The sequence below is a fragment of the Larus michahellis genome, chromosome 4 (assembly GCF_964199755.1).
Source record: "Larus michahellis chromosome 4, bLarMic1.1, whole genome shotgun sequence".
Lineage (NCBI taxonomy): Eukaryota > Metazoa > Chordata > Aves > Charadriiformes > Laridae > Larus > Larus michahellis.
In genome coordinates, this window is record NC_133899.1 from 35,900,634 (window position 1) to 35,921,794 (window position 21,161).

The window sequence follows — 21,161 nt, forward strand, 5'->3', positions numbered from 1 at the left end:
GGAGGGGGCGGGGAGAGCAGGGAAATGACAGGCATCAGAGATTCTGATAGAATCAATTTTCCTCCTGAAGCTATTTTCCAGTCCAGCTAATTTCTAAACCTGAATTTTTAAATGGACTGACAGAAAAAATATCTTTTTCTAAAGCAACCAGAGCACCGAATGATTGATTTCCAAGGTGTAAACTTTAATTAATAGTCCTTGCTTCCAAGGAAACTAGGCTTGAGAAACAGTCTCCTTAAAGGGGAGGCAAATATTATCTTAGTGAACAAGACTGTGCAGGCCCTACACAAAGCAATAGCGCCTTCCTCATGTGTATTGCTTCAGTGAAGGTCATGGAGAAAAGCCTTCCCTTCGTCAATCCCATCAGCTTAATGTCCGTCCGCCCCCCCCCCCCCCCCCCCAAATGGTCTCTCTTGTGCAATTCTGTGACAGAGTGATGCCAAATCGAATGTGGAATGTATAAACCATTTCTAAGCCAGTAGGCTGCTTCATAGCACCAAACAACCCTGGTAAATAAGGACAGAACAAGACCTTTCTGTCAAATGGGCAATGATTTTCTGGAACTGAGATGGAACTTCCAAATTAAGCATTATCCTGGTCCTGTTATTTTTTCCTAGTAACTGACTTCCCTCAGCAATTCGTGTCCAGGAGTTATCATGACATTACTCACACTTGAAAGCACCCTACATGTTAGCAAGAATTAGGACCTTAAAAGTACTTAGTGGTTCACTTGCAGAAAACTATCGCAAATGTGGGATCTCCCCACAATTTCCCAGACTGTCATACATGCAACTAAATGCAAAGTCTCCACTCATAAGTCCAAGTATTTATTAATTTAGCAAGTGTGAATGTGCTGTCACAGCCAATAAATTCCTTACAAATGTGAATGTTGCCTGATAAAGTATTGTATATTATCCAGAAGCCTAAACTATAGTACCGTATAGTAATGTGACAGCAATATCATTTTAGTAATTCCAGTTTCCAGTGCAATGCCCAGAAAATAATGTTCTTTTTCTTACTGCGTTTCATAATACAAGTAGTGTATATCAAATAGATCAAATCGTGTTAGAGGATATAAAAATAATAACAGCTGTCCCATAAGCAGTTTCACGTTAAACGAACTGTATTTCTTTTCCTCATTTCTGTGGCAATTTACGGCAGCCCTATTTTCCAACCCATTTATTCAATCTTTGTTGCATCTGTACCTACTATGACTAATATTGCTGTCTGCCAGCAGATTGGCAATATCATACTCTTTATTTCCAATGGAAGACATATGAGATAATTAACAACATAATGATTAATTCAAAATATACTGGAAGGTCTGTTGGTTGAAAAAACACTCATCCTACTCCACATTAACAAGAATGCCATTTCACAACATGCCACATTTTGAATACATTGAGTTTTGGGGATTAAACCAACTTTACAAACTTCCCAGTGATGCTGAAAGAGGAGCTCCATATCTTATACGTTGGGAGATCATTACAAGGAGCAGGCAGCTAAAATTTCTCTTGCCTAGAATGGGAGTGGGGAGGGGGGAACCCCTTCAGTATTTGTAGGGTTCTCTCATCTAGAGAAACAAAGTCAAGGAGGGAGTGCAATTGTTAGGGCTATAGGAGTAACCACTGATTATGTGATAAAGAGGAACTTCATTTCTAGTTACAAAAAGAAAGCGCTGAGTAAATCAGAGTTCAGCCAAGCATTCAGGGGCTAAATTCTTCAGTGGTGTAAATCAACATGGATATCAAAGGAGATATCACAGTCACAAACTCAAACCTTAGTCCCGAACATGAGTTCTTTTGATTTCCAGTAAGAAATACTGAGAGACGACCATCATGCGGCACTCTCATATCACTGTCTGATCATTGATAGACATCTGACACGAGGAATGCAAATGAAACCTGACTGGTGGGCATGCTTGGTGGTACCTGTGTAGGCATTACCTGCCAGGCTTTTGAGCCGCACCAAGGAATGCGGGCTCTCAGTCTCTTTTGGTCCACACCATAGAATGGCAGGTGGAACCACCATCCACAGAGCTGATCCAGACTTCTGCAAAAACTATATGATCTCTGATGCGTAGCAGACATATTGATTAATTCTGGCTAATCTGTCACAGGAATCATAATGTAAATTCAGGTCTTCGCTCATATTTCTGCCGGTGTGGCAAGAAACTAGAAAAGCAGTCAGGTAGTGGCTGCTGGAAGAGGGGAGCATGTCCAGGCTTATACGGATGGTGGATCTGCCAAGCAGTGTCCCAGTGCAGGGCCAAGGTAGCTGCTGCGATTTGCTTTTTCCCAGCACAGGAACACTCCTGTCACAGCAGTCAGTCCGTTGCTTTAAGTGTCAGTGAAACCAACTTCCCCGCCTCTTCAAACAGCATTGTTCATCAAATGCCACGCTGAAGGGCAGGAGCCAATTTGGCACCGCGCTGGAGGCAAGAGGAGCTTAAAGAAAGGCAAAAGAAGGACAGAATAGGTCTGATCTCTTCCTCCTCTTTCCTCACCCCAGCAGAGACCTCCGCACCCCCCCACACTCCAACTGCAAATCGCACCCGTGCGTGCAGTCTGGAAAGTGTTGCTGTAGGCTGTAATTCCCTACCCACCTTTTTAAGATCACTGTTTGCTACATTCTTTACATCATTCCCATTCAACCTGAATGAACTTGGAAGGAACCGTTTCAGTTTCACCCTGTTTTCCACGAGGGGAAGCAGATTAAGATTTCCAAATGCTAATAAATGAAAGGCATTTGATTATGTTTGTTTTCAGAAATGCACCAAAAGGTTGCGTTAGTCAAAGAACCATACGCAGTGAGCTATGCAATGTCATAAACAGCACTCATTTATCAATGTTGTATAAGCCCGAGCAGACACCAGTATTGACGTGCACCCTTTTCTCCTGTCCCCTTTGCCATGTCTTTATGTTACAGTTGCCATCTGACTTTCAGGAAAGAGTCAGCATCCACCTGGAAAAACACGGGTGCAGCCTTTCTGTCCCCTTGTGCCACACATCTTACGCTGATACCATACCCACTTGCGTCATTGCCAAAGTACTGGAAAAACCAGACCCGAACAGCTTGTCTTCACACTTGTCAAGCCCATCTACAAGGGATCTCAATTTTCAGGACTCTGCTGGAAAACTCGGACAAAGGCCCCAGTACAAGTCGGACATCTACTGCAGCGACACCGCCCTTTACTGCCCTGAGGAGAGGAGGAGGGAGAGGAGGCAGAGTGTGGACACGCAAGTGAAAGACGTGGGGTTCCTGAGGTCCCAGAACTCCACGGACAGCACCGTCGAAGAAGACGGTTTCCATTCCAGCTTCTCTCACGAAGCTTTCCCAGAGTACATTACCTCTCTGCCGACCTCCAGCTCCTATTCCAGCTTCAGCGTCACATCCGAGGAGAAGGAGAACGCCCAAGCCAACACGCTGACAGCCTCTCAGCAAGCGATCTACATGAGCAACCGAGACGAACTGTTTGAAAGAAAGTCACCTGCAGGTTATGAGCATCAGGGGAGTCCTAGGTTTGCCAAGTCCAAACCCGCGCAGCACATGGAGCTTGCCGACGACAACAAGAACTCGCCCACTTTTACTAGGACTCTGCCTCCTTATGCAAACGAACCTTTTCATTTCTCAGCCATAACACCACAGCAGGCTTTAGCCAATCAGAAAATGAGGAACGAGTGCAGGAGCACCCACCTTTCAGAAGAAGACCTGCCTGGGCGATGGAGGCAATTGAGCGTGGAGGACATTGGGGCGTACTCTTACAGGAACGCTGGCAGGCTGTCGCCCTGTAGTTTTTCCGAGCAGTACTACAGCAGCCCAATTAAGAAGGGAGACAGTCGAACAAGCCCCATCTATGCTAGCTACAAAGCAGATAGCTGCTCAGAGGGAGACGATATCTGCCAAAGCAGGCTTGTGGATTCTTGCTTCCTGAGAACAGACAGTGGCCTGAATATTGACATCAGCACTAGCTGTAAACAGGACAAATTGCCTGCTTACAAAACAAAAGAACCAAGAGACCAAAAAAACGAAAGGATCACCGTCCAGTTATGCAGTAGCAAAAACATCGAAAATAGCCCAGTATTGAAAAGAGAATACGTGGACGTGAGCCCCAACAGCTCAGCAGAGTCCCTCAACCAGAGTTCAATGGAGGCTTCAGAAATCCACCAGTCTTCCATGGAGCAAGGAAGCCATTCGGGTGTTCACAGCAAACAGCAGCAGTTTCAGCGGACTGGGAGTACTGGTTTGAGTCGGAAGGACAGCCTTACAAAAGCACAATTATACGGAACCCTTCTGAACTAGGCATCTTCCAAAACGGCAATAAGACAACAAACAAAAGGAAACAAACAGCATTTGATACTTCTAGCGAACAACAAGGTTCTAAGGAACAGGATTATTATAAAATATATATTCATAATGGTACTATAAGTTTAAAACAAAATCTCTTCAAAAATGTTATACAGCACTTTTCACTTAACATCCTTTCCACGTGGGAGACCGTCCCCTCCCCTCTTTTATAAACCTGAAATATTTTTATAAACAAAATGGTATTTATTAGACTATCCTAAGCTATTTGAGCAGAATTCTTTTCCCTTCAAGCAGGTTTCTTATTTATTTTTTGTGCATGAGGCCATCTGTGCCTAAACTCTTGGAGGAAAAGGGTAAAATGATGACGGCGGTGATCAAAAATAAATCCACCTGATAAAATACCATAAAATGTCATGTGAAAAAAAAAAAAAACCACAACAAACAAGAACAGTGAATTTGAAGAAGTATATTTTTTAACAAGAATGGAATTGTATCTTAAGTTATTTCATACAAATGTATTTATGAGTGACTAATGTATGCACAAAGTGATACTAATATTTTGTTCTTTAATCCACTGTGTTTCTGCTTTCCTATTTTTCCTTGTATACTACCTCAAAATTAATTGAGGGTTTCTTTGTCACATTTTCTGTAGGCTTGCATTTATATTGTCTAAAATGCATGCAGTGTCATAATTAATACTGTATTTTGCATTACTTAATAAAAGACACCAGTGGAGATATTTTGGGGTGGGTTTTTTTCCTTCGTTAAAACATACCCTGGACAATAGAACGTGGGATTGCTCTGGGTGGCATCAGTCCAGCAAAAGTTAATGAGCAAAGCTCCTGGTTTAGATTGCTTTCTACAGGAGTCTGCCTTTCTCTGTAAGATCCAGAGCACTGGTTCTCAGTCCGCGGTCCCTGGGTGCGGAAGGAAAGCTTCTCATCAGCCTGTGAAAAGAAAACAAGGAAAACAAACTGTTTATCCACAGGCTTGAATTCACTGGGCAGGGCTCTGCGCACTGAAAAGAAAATCTTGAGAACCTGTGATTTAAGCTCCTCCTCCGTTACGCACATACTTGACACAACCTTTTAGGTCTTTAGGACTGTTACCTTCCACAGTTGCCCTTTTTTCATATGTAGCTTGGTATTTCTAGCAAAGAGATTTTTCTAAAGCTTAAGGGAAATCTGGCCTTGCATAGCCTATGGGAATTTCACCCCTGTCTCTAAGAAGCCATGGTTTTGCCTGTAGTTTTCACATTTCCTTAGAGTTTTCTGTTTCTCACCATTTCACCACTAAGGAGTGTACAAGTTGGACAGCAACAGAAGGGAAAGAGCAAAAGGAGAGGAGGAGAAAAACAAAAAGGAGAGAAAGGGAAATCCTGTGTATTTCCTTCCTGGCTTCAATATTGCTGCTTAGGGGCAGGCAGAATACAGCAAAAAATATTCAATAATTCTTTTAAGTTGTGTTCATTGAACACAAATCCTATACTTGAAATAGTCTTATCAGCTCATGCATGGGGAAAGAGTGCAATGCGTGGTAGTAATCAGTGAGATCACTGTGGAAGTCTAAGATATAGGTCCTTACAAGGCTAAAATAATGACCTACCATTCAATACCTATTAAAAAAATATATATATATTTTCTGCTGACTCTCCAAAAGCAGTCACCTGGCAAGTAACTGTGAACCAGAACTGCTCATTTCCCACATAAGCATCTTAAATCACGAGGCCACAGATTCAATGCATTTGGCATGAACAATTCTCACGGCTTTCTGTATTCTTCATGGATAATATAAAAAATTTGACTGTTATTGATGTGTGCAAGGACTTGCTGTGCTGTTTTGAAGATCTGGCATACAGTCCCTACAGCACCTCCGAGGTCTGTAGCCGCACTGTGAAGAACAATGGTAGCTAATAATATCACACAGGTAAGGTGCAACGTAACACTATAAACCGAAGCTGATTTCAGTACAAAAGCTATAACACACCCTGTGCTTTTATGTTCCCCAACTTGCTCACAGTGAGTGTGAGTGGCAGGTCATGCCACAAATAATTCCGTGAAGTCCATAAAAACCACATAGAATAAAGTTCCCCAAGGCCAACTGCTTCTTACGGCAGGATCTGACCTACAGTGAGTAGACTCTAACACTAAGATAGAAAAACACTAAGATAGAAAACAGATGTGAAGAAATCTCACTGTTGACTCATTCAGGGATATAAAATTTAGACAATCTCTAAGGCAAGACATTCATTTCTCTGGGCAATGAATACAAGGATTTGTATGCAAGAAGTGAAAATTAACTGTTATTTCACCAAAAAAAGAGTAAGCTATGGAACAATAAATCGTGACATTTATGAACTGGAACACGGTATCAGACTAATCCTTTTATAATATCATTCATTATTGGACACTAAGCTGCTATTTTGGCAATTACACAAAATTAAGTTTCTGCTAGATATTATATATCTGATTATTTAATATCCTGTTTTATTATGTCCTTTCATACTACTGCAGTTTCAAAGTCTGCTTCTGTGCTTCACTTGACTCTTTTTCCCAGCTTATGTGTACTAATATGCAGATCGAAACCAGCCAATTAGTACTGGGTTTTCCTTGTAAAATAGCCTATAACCCTGTAACATTTTTCTGTAACGAACTACGTTACAGAACAATATGTAACCCTGTAATGAATTTCAAATGAATCAATAAAAATGGCTAGAAAAGTTATTTAACGTCAATTTTAATTTCTGCTTAATCAGAAAAACTGACAGTACCTTTGCAAATTTTCTATGAACGTGAGGGGAAAAAAAAGTTTCAATAATTCGCTGGAATTTTCTCAGGTTTACAGGTTTAACCATGGTTTGGTTTAATTTTTCAAAAGACCTTTGAAAGGTTGTAATAAAATATTCCTTCTTTTTTTGGCACATTCAGTTTTGATTTTGTGGGACAACCACAGAGTTAGACCTGAGGCATAAGACCAGAAAGATACTAAGTGTTTTCACACTTGATTTACATTTTCTTTGCGGTTATGTTTTAATTTTTTTCCTTACCTTCAGTTTTCACACTGGGAGAAAAATCATCAAAAAAAGTCCTGTCACGTAGAAGATTTTTGGAGTATGTCACTGGCGATCTTTAAAAGGGATTTTCTTCCCTTGGTCTCTCCAGACTTACTGCAGTGCTCTGTGACTTTAGGAGGGCTCTGTTGTGCCACCAGACAACATGTTTGGCCCGAGTGCAGATTTAGTAGTCACTGAGGTTTTAGGAGATTGAACCTGGTTAAAAATAGACGGAGTAGGAGAGGGTAGGAGAGCAAATCAATAATATCTTGTTCAGGAGAAGATACGCTTTGACCCAGGTGAAAGGGGTGGTAGACACGTCTGCCGCAGCATTCCTGAGAGCACTTACCCTCTGTAGGACATTTCTGGTGGAGGGCAGCATCTCAAACATTGTCCTCAGAACAGGTTACTTCCGTTTTTCATTCAAGCGGGTGCGGTTTGATGAACTTGACTCTACTCTTACGTTCATTTAATAAGTGACTCCAGAAATGCAAAACGACAGATCTTCAGCCAAAGAAAAGTGCTGCCGACACCTGCGCTCCAGTGGCCTGGAATTTGCCTCAAAATAACTTTTCCCAAGAACATAAACGCCAAATTTTCTCTTAGGCATTATAAAAATGCCAAGGTGTCTCCATGTAGCCGCAAAACCTCACCCATCCAAGTGATATCTGAAGTAGTCAGATTCTGCACGCAGGGTTTGTGGGTACCTATAGCAGGATTTTTGCTTTCATTAATTATTTAATTTGCCATGAGGAAGAACAGAGAGGGTGCGGAAAAGAAGTGACAAGTCCTCAACAGTGCAGTGAAGCAGAAGATGAGAAATGTCATTTTAATGAATGAAAACTGAAAGCAAAATGTACATGACACAGAACACTGATCAGGGAAAAACAAAGGGGGCTGAAAGAGATCAGAGTGAGGCATACAAAATTACAAATTAAAGGAAATAAGAATAGAAAAAAAGATACCGGGGAAAGAGGATACAATTCACTAGGAACAACAGTGCATAAGTATTATGAAATCATGAAAAGCAAAGGCATTTTTTGAGATGTGAAAATAGTTTTCTCACTCCAAATTAAGACTAAAAACAAGCCCAAAATCTCAATAATTTTGAATAACACATATCACTTTCTTTGAAACCTTTTGGACGTCTAGAAATAGCTAAAATTTCAAAGTTTAAATCATGGCAAGCCACAAAATAGGTAGTTTTCAATTCAACAGTTTCTAACTTCTCCCAAACTAGAAAATTTATCAAACTAATCCTTTCCCCTTCCAGCACTTTTAATTAAAAAGAGTTTCCACTCCAACATCTATCACAGAGCATGATTATACAGCTACTTAGATTAATTTCCCCTTGTTTAATTCTAAAATACTAATTGACATCCTTTGGACTTTCCTATAAAATTCTTATCCCCCATTCATGTTTACAACCTTGTAATCCTTACAGACTATTATGGTATCTGTCCTTAAATATTGCTTAAATTGTGCAGTTATAGCCCTCTCGGTTTCTCCTGAGTTTTTCCACACTCCCTTCAGGCATTTAGCAGTTTCTAATTCTTTTCAAGGAACACCCTCCTCACCTTTCTACTGCTGAACACCAGAATATTTTCGTATGAACACTGAGATGTTCAAACCCACTGTACAAGAAAGCAGTACAAGGAAAGGAGGGGACTAGGCAGACTAGAGCAACTGCACGTGTGATGCTCCCAGCACTGAAATCCTCAATAAACGTAGGTAGTTGGTCAGAGACATCCACAAGAAAAGCCTTACTCAAACAAAATGTATTGTCATATAGGCAAATGTAAAGGTTTGCATTTTGATGCAAAGAATACCAGTCCATGTTTCTAGACTGGGAGTTTGTCTCCTGGAAATCAGCGCATTTGAAAAGCAAGTATTTTTCATATACGTCCCTTTTGTGTTGTCCGGTTTTTCTTCAGCACTTACACAGTAGCATCTGGATGTTCTCAAAGAGCTTTGGGTTTGCTCATGATGGACTTGAGGCCTGTAGGGTTGACTTATATTCTTCTTCCATCTCTGGTAAATTTGAGGGTTTGTTTTCAGCTATGCTGTTTTCAAGTCCTGCACAGAGTTTCAGTCGCAGGTTTAACCATAGAATGGTTTGTGTTGGAAGGGACCTTAAAGATCATCCAGTTCCAACCCCCTGCCCTGGGCAGGGACACCTCCCACTAGACCAGGCTGCTCAAAGCCCCATCCAGCCTGGTCTTGAACACTTCCAGGGATGGGGCAGCCACGACTTCCCTGGGCAACCTGTGCCAGTGTCTCACAACCTTCCCAGTAAAGATTTTCTTCCTAATAGCTAATGTAAACCTCCTCTCTTTCAGTCTAAAGCCATTGCTCCTCATCCTATCGCTACAATCCCTGATAAAGAGTCCCTCCCCATCTTTCCTGTAGGCCCCCTTTAGGGACTGGAAGGCTGCTATAAGGTCTCCCCGGAGCCTTCTCTTCTCCAGGCTGAACAAACCCAACACTCTCAGCCTGTCCTCACAGCAGAGGTGCTCCAGCCCTCTGATCATCTTCACAGCCCTCCTCTGGACCCACTCCAACAGGCCCATGTCCTTCTTATGTTGGGGAGCCCTGAGCTGGATGCAGGACTCCAGATGGGGTCTCACCAGAGGGGAGCAGAGGGTCAGAAACACCTCCCTCGACCTGCTGTCCACGCTTCTTGTGATGCAGGCCAGGATGCTGTTGGTTTGTTAAGCTCTAATGTCTCTCCCAAAATCAATAGATCTGCTGCTCCTTAGTACCAGGTTTTCTAAGCCCCATAGAGCAGCTCCATTTCCAGCCTTAGAAATCTATGTCACTTTTTAGAAAAAGGCTAAGGCAACTTTTCAAAAGTACCTTGGGTCTAACAACAGTCCTCAGTGTAAGCAGCAGCTTCTAATGACCGTCAGCTGGACGTGCTGATCTGTATACATCAAATCTTGGAATGTTCCCTACTACATGGTCTTATATCAACGTTACCCGATTTTCATTATTTTCCCAATCTTTCCTCCATGTCTTTTTTAAAAAACTCATTGCTATAAAACAACTTCAGCAATTCAGTCATTCTTTAACAGCCTATCATTCATTCCAGCTCCTCTCTCATATTGTTTTCTCTTTGGTATTTTCTTTTGACTGTATTAGCAAAGCTATTTTAGTCATTGAGAGGTTTTGTTTATTGTCATTGAGAGGCTGAAGCTAAAAAGAAAAACTTGAATTCTCATGCAATGAAAGGCTTTGCTGCTTGTGCAGTGAATGCATCTCCACTGATGTTCTGTCTTGCCCTTTTCACTTGCTGCTTTTACACTTTTATTCTGCAGAAAAATATGTCTTTTTTTTTCTCCCCTCACTTGATAAAGCTTCTATTGCAATTCTTCTCCACTTCCAGTACATGATCTTTTATAACACTCAGATCCAAAGGCTGTCTCCCTTACAAAGCCGCAATTATCACTTCTCGGTCTGTCTTAATTCCTCCGTATGTGCTTTCTAAATGAAGCAATAAGCGCTTGATGAGAAACGACCTCAGGAGTGTGTACTTAAGTGCTCTGCTGAACAAAGTCCTATATGATGTGGCTGGAGAGGATGTACCATTATCTGTAGATCTACTATGTGCCATGAGAATTTGCCTAAGTATGGGCAATATACTCTAATCCTTTACAACAATAGCTAAATGCATATATGTTCTGTCTCTAATTAATAACTACTGACCATTTTCGTGCCAAGCTACACTGATGTTGCGCTTTAACTACAAAAACCCCTAACCTCTAAATTGCCTCAAAAGAGTTAAAATAACATTTCCCCACAGTAAAACAATTTTAACAAACAGATCTTCAATTTAGGTTTCAAAGTGCAAACAGATTTATTAAGATTTTACCTTATAAAATCTTACTTTCTAAAGTAACTTGTCTTATAAAACATCTCCAAATACCTACAAAGCCAAATCCCCACAAACCTCTGATTAGTAGGGCAGATCAGATAAGAATTCCACCCTTTTGAGGAATCACAAGGGAAACAGGATCCTAATGTCATCTTTACTGCCATGTAACACTAGGACAAAGTTTCCTAAAACCTTGAAAAGTGTGACTTAAATTGCAGCTCATTATACAGGTCAGAGTCCTAGAGAGACCCAGGAGTAAAGTGTCCATCCGCAACAGAGGTGGGCAGAAGGCTCAGTTGGTGACCATCCATCAGTGGTCCCCAGACAGCTTTTTACCCACAAGACCTGGTCAGACACCAGCTCGGTGTCTAAGGCACCACTGTGAAAAGCCTGGCTCCATCTTCCTGACAACCTCCTCGCAGGTTTTGGAAGGCTGCTGTTCAGAGAACCCTGAGCTTTCTCTTCTCCAGGCTTCTGCAGCACCAATGCTGCAGAGAAGTGCACTCTGCTTTCTGCCAGGTGGGAGCTCCTCAAGGCTGCCGGCAGCCCCACAGTCCCAGAGTAGAGGCAATGTCTTTATCTACAAGGGCCAAAACTGTAAATGATACAAGATGCGACCATTGGAAAAGATCCCTGATAGGAGTTAAATGCATTCTCAGCAGCATGCCCATCACTGACATATATACATTAATACTCTAACTATGATTATTCAGACAAATTCTTATTTTTGAAGTCAGCTCTAAGGAATTCATATTTAAATTTATCCACCAATCTAGATTTTTTCTTTGTAATTTATGAATCAGAGCAGACACACATATGAACTGCAGAGCCACAGCAATATTTACTATACCTAGCTGAGCAATGACAGCTCTATGATTTAGAAGAAGAGAAACAGCAGCAAGTCCCCGATTAATTAAATTTACAATGTCAATGTCAGTCAGCATCCTTTCCCATTCCAGTTTTTCACGTGTGACAGCGTAAAACAGATCACAAGGAAGAAAAAGTATTCTCGGTACGTAAGAGTTACGAATTTCAGTGGGCTCCCAGTCAAGCCCTCGTTTAGCTTTTTTCCTACAGTGAAAATCTTCTTAGTCTGGACGCCAGTTGTGTGGGGTGGCACAAGGAGGAAGCCCTACACTGAATGTCCAGACAACATGCAACCTCTCACCTCATGGAAGCTACTGTGCCACCGACCTGAGGAGGTGGGGACAACAGCAGCAGCACTTCTAACCCAGAAATTACGAGTGTTGACTCTGGTGGGATTATTTTTGGCAGGGAGATAAATCAGGATTTATGACTCACTTGACCAGAATTTGACAATTTATTTCAATGGACCTTCAGCACGTCACAGTCTTTACCCTCCACAAGTGAGGGAAATGCTCTTATCCCCAAAGCCCAGAGAGTTACACTAAGATGAGATGCCTAATCCCAGGGAGATAGCGAGGAGTTAGCTATTTTAGTTTTAGCAGACTTTAAGGATCTTGGCCCTGTGTTTATGTTATAACTTCAGAAATAGATAAAGACTGAAAGCTCAAGTTCTCAAGCCCAGTCTTAGCACAGGAACTGAATCATCATTCTCTGATTCATCCCCACTTACCTGTGGTTTCAGAGTCCACAGTGGCCTAAAGGTGAGGAACGCAAGACACGAAACTGGAAGAAAGAAAATTCAAAAATGACTCTGTACATGTAAAGTATTAAAACGCCAAGTCACTTCTAAGACGTTAGTGCTCATGTCCCGTAAAACATTGTTTTTTCATATTTTGCCCAGAGAATACACACAATGGAGTTGCCCAGAGAAAATACAGAACTGAGCTGAGAACTTGCATCTTACTGTTTTGGACCAACTTGAATTTTCCTGACAAGCTGCAGAAGATCAGGGAATGGAGGCAGAGCAAGGATGATGGCTGTGTCAGCACAAAACGCACTAAAACGTTCCAGTCACAACATTTACTGTGTTCCCCTGATCTTTAGGGTACATTATGAAAAAGACCCAGGGAAAGGCTTTTAGCAACACAGGCTATTTTCTTTCATTCTCACTTTGGCTTTTTCCCCTCCATCTTTTTAAAAAGAAAAAAAAAATCGTGTTTTGCGAGGTACAGTGATATGTTTTTTTTCTTGCTAGAGCTGTCAGCCCTGCCTACAATGACCTGACTTGTGTCAGTAGGGAAAACCAATCCCGAGAATAAATCAATTTAACAGAAGAACATTTGTTACACAAGGAGAAATGGTCTAATTGAAAAGAATGTCGGTAAACAGCTCATTACTGAGATCTCAGAACCCAGAAAGGGAAGGTGTGGAAACACAACACATCCAGTGAAGTCACACTTCGCAAAGACCCCGAACAAGTATTTTATTTAAAATAGGATTAGACTGCCTTCTACTTTCTTTCATTCTCTATTGATGATGAAGATGAAATGCACTTTTTGGCACTCTAGACGGCACCAATTAAACTTGATTTCTTGCCTGAGCTCCTTACAACTCCACTTGTCTCTCACTTCTAAGACTGTTTCGTTTTGAGGTTTAAATTTCTGCTTTGTTTAGAGAGAATGTGTTGCTCCCACTCAAACAACTTGACTTACAACTCATGAAAATACACACACAATTCCCAAGCCCTGCCAAATAGTTAATTTGTCCAACATTTGTATTTTATCCTTATGAAAACTTAGGATAATTCTTCTATCTTTTTATCCTATAAGCTTATGAAGGATGGATTGTCTCTTATTACTTGATTATACAGTACTTGACATAATAGTCTCTTGATTGTAATTGCATAGGCCATGCATATTGCATTACCTGCCTAGCTTTACCAAATATCATGTTTTCTTATTCTTAGCTTTGGATGTGAAATCTAAAATTTCCAATTCATAGGCCAGTCGTTGGGCTACAATACCTCACTGCACAGCTACGCATACCTCACAAGTTGGATGACATTCAAATAGTTCCCTTCATTTCTCTAAGATCAAGAGCAAATATGGTGGACTTTCAGCCTTCTGAGGCCAAGTCTATTGTTTCAGTCTTAATTGTTTAAGTTACACGGCAGTTAATCAGCTACACGCATGTCCACTTCTCTCGCAAACCCACCTCAGCTGGAATGATTTCTTTCAACTTGCATGTGGCTGCCTACATGTCACTCTTATGCCCTCAAGAAAATCCTCCTGCCTCTAGAGAGTCTTTGTGGAAACCTCTCCAGCCCCCATGTTCCCAACCATAGTCCTTCCAGTCCCCTGGGCTTAGCAGAAGAAGATGAAAGCCAGAGCTCCTCAGAGCCAGGGGACCTGGCATCGACTTTTGACTGCCCTCCAGTATTTGCAGAAAGTTGTTACCATGAGCCATCCCTTTCTCTTGACAGTCCTTTCTCCTTACAAGGCCCTCCAACTGAAGCAGAGTAAATGTCTCACCACACAGTATTCAGAAATTACCACAGAGCGCCTGGGCTCCACCTCATGTTTCTACAGGCACTGACATCGCATATATTGCATTTCTTAACGCTTTTCAGTTTATATTACACTCACTTGCAAGCCAAAGCTATTTATCAATCCACACAAAAGATCTACTCAAAAAAGGCACCACCCTTGCCACCAACTACCTTGAAACTCTGCACTGTCTTCCATTAGTGCCATCCAGGCTAGCTAGACATTGACGCTTATTGATCTTTTCTTATTCTCCTGCTGAGTGGATAGTGCCTCACACAACTGCTGAAAGAAAGAACTCTTCCTGGAGGGAAAAAAAAAAAAAAAAAGGAGGGCTTCAGAGAGGCGGGACTGCTCGGGGAGTTCATTGGACTGGTACAGCGATTAACACAGCAACAAGGAAGCACCCATCATCTGAGAAAGACTTTCCAGAGGCACACACTTCACTGCAGAACACGCTCACGCTCTTCAGCAGGTGGCTAACTAGCAAGAGTCTAGAAGAAGCCTCATGGACGTAACATTGCTGACAGATGGCAACAAGCAAAGTCTCTTTTTCAGTAGCTCTTTCAGAGGCTGGTGACAGTTAGTCAGATTTTGAGGACATTTACACCAGTACAATTCTAGGATGATTCCTTTAAGGCTCTCGGACGCTATGCAGCTGCTGTAGCATTAGTTGTACTCCACACAGCAATGCTTCCTCATTACATCAGTGATAAAGGTACCAAGGGCAGGTTTTGACATTTTGGGGTAGGGATAATGCAAGGGGACTGCACAGTTGTGATTACTGAAGAAAAAAGGAAAAAAAAAAAAAAAGGAAAAAAAAAGAAAAAGAAAAGGTAAAAAATAAGGCAGGAGCACAAGAGCAAGAGGCATGTTTACATTTCGCGTCTCGGGGTATACAATCCTAGCCCAGGATTGTACAGCAACAACAGAATGAAGTGAGACACATCAGAGAACAAGGGAGAAAACAGCAGCCAAGCCTGGGGACCTCCCAGACCCTCAGGATCCAGGCTACGGTTAGATTTACCATTATTGTTGCTGAGCCTGCTGCCTGTTGTCCAGGCAATAGAGCCTGGAAATCAAGAGAGGATCGGTTCTGAATTTTCCCACAGGCTCACGGGGCAGACCTGAGGAAATCATTGTGTCTCCTGGTGTCGTAGCCCCACATCTGCAGAGCAGGCACCAGGGCAGCAGCTCCTCAGAAATGTAGAACACAGAGGAAAAAAACATACACCATAACTTGACTTACCTCTCAAAACTTTCCCTAATTAACGGTGGTGTCAGAGTCAGGCTTCTCCCTCACTGTGCTGGCTGAATTAATCAATTTTTCTCCGCTCCAGCCCTATGCGTGTCAGGCAGGAGTTACCCACTGCATGCAAATGTTAGCGTTTCGACATTCATCAGCATTTTCTCTCCTCTCTGGGTACTAGGGAAAGTTTTCATGCCACAGTTTATTTACAGTACACTCAATTCAGGCCTCTAGCCATCCTAGGGACATCCCACACACCAAATCTTATAAAGGCTTTAGGGCTCATTTTAAATCGCCTGATGATACAGACTGTGCTATCTGCCTGTGGAACGTCACATTTAATTACCTTACACATCTGAATCACATTAGAATTATTCAGGAATTTAGACAAATTAGAATACAAACTGCAGATAAACTACCCATCTTGATCCTTGTCAGCATAACCCCTCCAGCAGCCAGAGTAACCCGCTCTGCATTCTATTTAACAAATGGATTTCCATTTGACTGCTGTATCATATTGTTCACCTAGAAAAAATAGCAGAGATTTTTGCTGGGCCACTCATTTATCTTTGCCTGTATACCCACATCCTGATTAGGAGGAAGGCATTTTCAACCATAAAGCTTGCAAACTTACACGTATTACTCCTGATACTTAAATTATGACAATTTCCTTACCTTTAAAAACTTTCTATTAATAATTTAGAGGAGTTTCAGCCCCACAGCAAGAGCATTTGATCTGAAACCCGAGAAGCAAATTGGCTGCATTATAAAAGCTAGATGTACATTTCTTACCCCAGCCACAGAAGAGACATGAAATGCAGACCGTTAACACACAAATAAAAGCCTAATTTAACGACAGAAAATAATCAGTATAGAAAACTGTACAACAGCATTACAATGAGGAACAAATGTGTCGGTTAAGCAGTGTAATTCCTTAAAAGATGAGGAACTCGTTCCCCTGAAACGCTCTCCTTGCAGAAGACACTCCTGCCTGAGACGGTTGCCAGCTGCAGAGTGGCTCCTGTGCAGCCCACAGCAGAGATTCGTTATGTCAGGCTGACATCTGATGCGTTCAGCCTCCTGGAATATGGGATCTACTGCTTATTTCCCTCTTCATAACAAAGGTGCGAGGCAACCTATTAGCTCTACTCCTTTTATCTATTGCACCAAAGTGTCCAAAACACTTCTGAAAACAGTGCTACAATAAAAAAGTGCATAGCAGTTTGCTTTCCTTACCCAAATACTAGGTTTCTACTGTTTCCCAGCATCTCTGCAAAGGGACGGTTTTGTAAGAGGCTTAGATGGGCCAAAGCCGGTGGTTAACCTCCTGGTTAAAGGTGCTGTATGTAAATCATAGAATCATAGAATCATTTAGGTTGGAAAAGACCCTTGGGATCATCGAGTCCAACCATCATCTCCACTCTACAAAGTTCTCCCTTACACCATATCCCTTAACACCACATCTAAACGACTCTTAAACACATTCAGGGATGGTGACTCCAGCACCTCCCTGGGCAGCCTATTCCAGTGTCTGACCACTCTTTCTGTGAAGAATTTTTTCCTAATATCCAGCCTAAACCTACCCTGCTGCAGTTTGAACCCATTCCCTCTTGTTCTATCACTAATTACCTGTGAGAAGAGACCAGCGCCAACCTCTCTACACTGCATGCCTACACTTTGGGACCTGTAGACTACATGACTAGTCATTGGAGACAACCAATGCTAGCAAGAGTTCTCTCTGCAATTACACATGGACATGTGCCAAATGTTTAGTGCAGGGCCTGCACATCCTTTGAAAACATCTGCTACCAAATCCTCCAAAACCCTGTAAGGGCAATTTCCAAAGTACAGCTTGAGAAATCCTATACAAATAACAACAGAGAGTCTTTCAATTATAAACACCTTCCATCAGCCCAGGCAGCCATGAGGGTATTTCAGCCGCCTGAGGATGCAGGGGGGTGACGAGCACTCAAAGGTGTCAGCCTTTCTGGAGCAAAAATCATGTCCACCGCACCTTCCAGCCTCCTCCGGTTCCTCTTTCCCTTCGCAGGGCTTTGCACGATGGTGAGGAGCTGTGAAAGAGACATCAGTTCCAGGGGTGACACATTGCTCAGACAGAGCTGGGTCTCTGCTGTTAAGAGGACACCGCTCTGGCACACAGCCTTTGAGCATAAGGGACCTGAAATGAAATCCCACAGTTGGGGCTCTCCTAGAAAGTTACAGAGAGAAGTGGTAAGTGCATTGTGCATTTCTCACCCTGATGTCTTCTCCTGTGAAGTGGTCCTCTGCAAACAAGACTTCAGGACCTCCTGTTCCATAACCAAGCTAATAAAAAGAACATATGCTTTCTACCTTTACAGTGTGTTGCACGGAGAAAGCAAAAGAGGTTCAAGCCTATCATCTTTGTCTTAGATGCATCAATAGGTCAATGAGGTTATAAAGAAAAAACAAGTTTTATCATCTCACTGATGCATATGTCATAAAACTAGAAACTATGTACTTAACAACTTCCCAGCTACAGCTACTAACACCGTGCTTTACCATGTTCTCTACAGGCCAGGCAAAACCGATGGCTGAAAGTCTTCAGGCATCAGGTTTCTTTGTGGTTGTGCCCATGATGGGAAGAGTGCATTAAAGGCATTAAACGACGCAGTAGTCCTTGTCCCGAGGAGCCATTAAGGATCAACAAGCAGAGAAATAATAGAAGCAGAGGGAAAAAAATAGCAAGAAAACACGGGGCGATTTAAAACAATGCTTGAGACATGTGGCAGAAGTTATATTTAAAAGCAGAAAGAAGAGGTTCGTGTAGGAGCTTGTGAGGGTTAGTCCTGAGCAGTGACATTGCGTGGAATTGACGTTATTGGAATTCCTGTTGAGTCTGCTATGTCTGCCAGTGACTTCAGCATGGATGGGACTGTGCCCCGCGTGAACGTAAAAATAAATCACCCAGATAATGTAGTAACACTTCAAATGTACTTAATAGTCATGAATTTTTCTCACAGAGATTGAGAGTAGTACTTGCTCAAAAGGGAATGATTGCAGAATTTGAAATGTAAGCATTCAGAGAGCAAATTAATGTCTAATTATGAATGCTAAAAATAAAAACAGAGCTATTAATTTCAGGAGCAAATGATGAGCCCTTATGTTATGAAGAAAAATAACATCCCTCTAGAAAATATCTGAAGAGTCCATTGATATTTTTGCCATAATTTACTCAGATTACTGCCAAAATTTTCCTCTGACAAGTTCTCTTACAAACTATTTTGTATTCACTCGTACGTTGCCACCTTCCAAGAAGATCTCAGGTTGAGGAATAATTAATGCAAAACTAATGGGAATTTATTAAACTAGAAGAATTTTGTGGAAAGTTAAGTACAGATAGGCTTCCTAACTTGAATAAAAATTCCACCGTCAGATCTCAGTGCAGATTGTGAAAAATATGATTTCTCTCAAAGGTCTCCCTTGACAGACACCTAAGTAAAAGGCAGTTTAAAACACATTGAAAAGGTCAATATCCTCATTTTTTTTTTTAGGACTGCAATCCCCGAGGAAATGTTTCAGCATCCTTTAAAATATATGGAAAATGGGAGGGTAGAGAAAAGGGGGAGGGAAGGAAGTCATCTCAGGGCTACCTGTTATTTGTTCCTGTGGCAACAGAACGTGAACAGAAAAGCAATCTCTCCAGTGCCACAACCCAGACCCACCAAACAGTCACACTGGAGCAGGAATTAAGAGTTTTCATCCAGTGGAACACCATTTCCAAAGGCCACTTCGCATGTCAAGTATTTGTATCAGCACATACAAATTTGGACACAGGATTTTTATATAAAAGACACATAAATATTGGCCAGAATGCAAGCATTTAAGCCAAGGATTCTGTCCAGGTCCTGGATACATTGAGATGCATTTTCCATTATTCCAGTGGCATTTAGTTCATTTGCACCAAAGAGAGAATGCAACTTAATATAAGCAATTGGAAAAGTAAGAGGAGAAATTACCGATTCCCCCAGAGAAACCTTGTCAGACTTCTCACCTGCAAACCTCCCTCTCTGAAAGGCATTCAAGATGCAGCAAATAGCAAAAATCCCTAAAGGTGCATAATTAATGTTGTAGTTCAGCTAGTATGTCGAAAAACAAGGAAAACATTCCATATACATCATTAATAAAAAGATTATTAAAAATTGCACTAGTAGAGATTAGAGGTCCAAATGTAAATTATATCAGACTGTGGAATCCCAAAAGCATTGTCTTTATTTTAATAATGATACGGTGTCTCTACTGCCTTCTCGTTTGCAGATGACACCAAACTGGGTGGGAGTGTTGATCTGCTTGAGGGTAGGAAGGCTCTACAGAGGGACCTGGACAGGCTGGATCGATGGGCCAAGGCCAATTGTATGAGGTTTAATAAGGCCAAGTGCCGGGTCCTGCATTTCGGTCACAACAACCCCAAGCAACGCTACAGGCTTGGGGAAGAGCGGCTGGAAATCTGCCCAGCTGAAAAGGACCTGGGGGTGCTGGTGGACGGCCAGCTTAACATGAGCCATCAGTGTGACCAGGTGGCCAAGAAGGCCAGCAGCATTCTGGCTTGTATCAGGAACAGCGTGGCCAGCAGGAGCAGGGAAGTGACCGTGCCTCTGTACTCGGCACTGGTGAGGCCTCACCTCGAGTACTGTGTTCAGTTCTGGGCCCCTCTGTACAAGAGGGACACTGAAGTGCTGGAGCGTGTCCAGAGGAGAGCTACCAGGCTGGTGAGGGCTCTGGAGACCAGGTCATGTGAGGAGAGGCTGAGGGAGCTGGGCATGTTTAGCTTGGAGAAGAGGAGGCTGAGGGGAGACCTCATTGCCCTCCACAACTACCTGAAAGGAGGTTGGAGAGAGGTGGGTGTTGGCCTCTTCTCCCAGGTGAAGAATGACAGGACCAGAGGAAATGGTCTGAAGTTGCAGCAGGGGAGGTTTACATTGGATATTAGGAAGAATGACTTTACTGAAAGAGTGGTCAGGCACTGGAACAGCCTGCCCAGGGAGGTGGTCGAGTCACCATCCCTAGAGGTATTTAAGAAACGTCTAGATTTGGCACTTCAGGGCATGGTCTAGTGGCAGAGACTGTAGGGTTTGGGGGTTTTTTTGTGTGTGTGTATGGTCGGACTGGATGATCTCAAAGGTCCTTTCCAACCATGAAGATTCTATGATTCTATGATTCTCTGTAACGCTCTCAAAATGCCAATTACCCAAGGAAATACGCAGCTCCTCAGGTGAATTTTGCAATTCA

The 21,161-nt window shown here is 42.2% G+C and overlaps 1 protein-coding gene and 1 long non-coding RNA gene across 12 annotated transcripts in view; one reads left to right on the forward strand and one right to left on the reverse strand.

Annotated features, from left to right (window-relative positions):
- Positions 1-5,045, forward strand: part of BEGAIN (brain enriched guanylate kinase associated) — a 163,624-nt gene extending 158,579 nt beyond the window's left edge. For all 11 annotated transcript variants that reach the window (XM_074583983.1, XM_074583984.1, XM_074583987.1 and 8 more), the window contains one exon: positions 2,929-5,045. In XM_074583983.1, coding sequence (XP_074440084.1) covers positions 2,929-4,302 — 1,374 coding nt within the window. In that variant the 3' untranslated portion in view covers positions 4,303-5,045. The remainder of the gene's footprint in view (positions 1-2,928) is intronic.
- A 2,894-nt stretch (positions 5,046-7,939) lies between these two features.
- On the reverse strand, positions 7,940-14,941 carry LOC141742228 (uncharacterized). The gene is made up of 3 exons (XR_012586637.1): positions 14,821-14,941; positions 12,832-12,884; positions 7,940-8,067 (listed from the first exon to the last, which is right to left on the reverse strand). It is a non-coding gene; the product is annotated as an uncharacterized LOC141742228 (long non-coding RNA).
- Between the last annotated feature and the right edge of the window lie 6,220 nt (positions 14,942-21,161).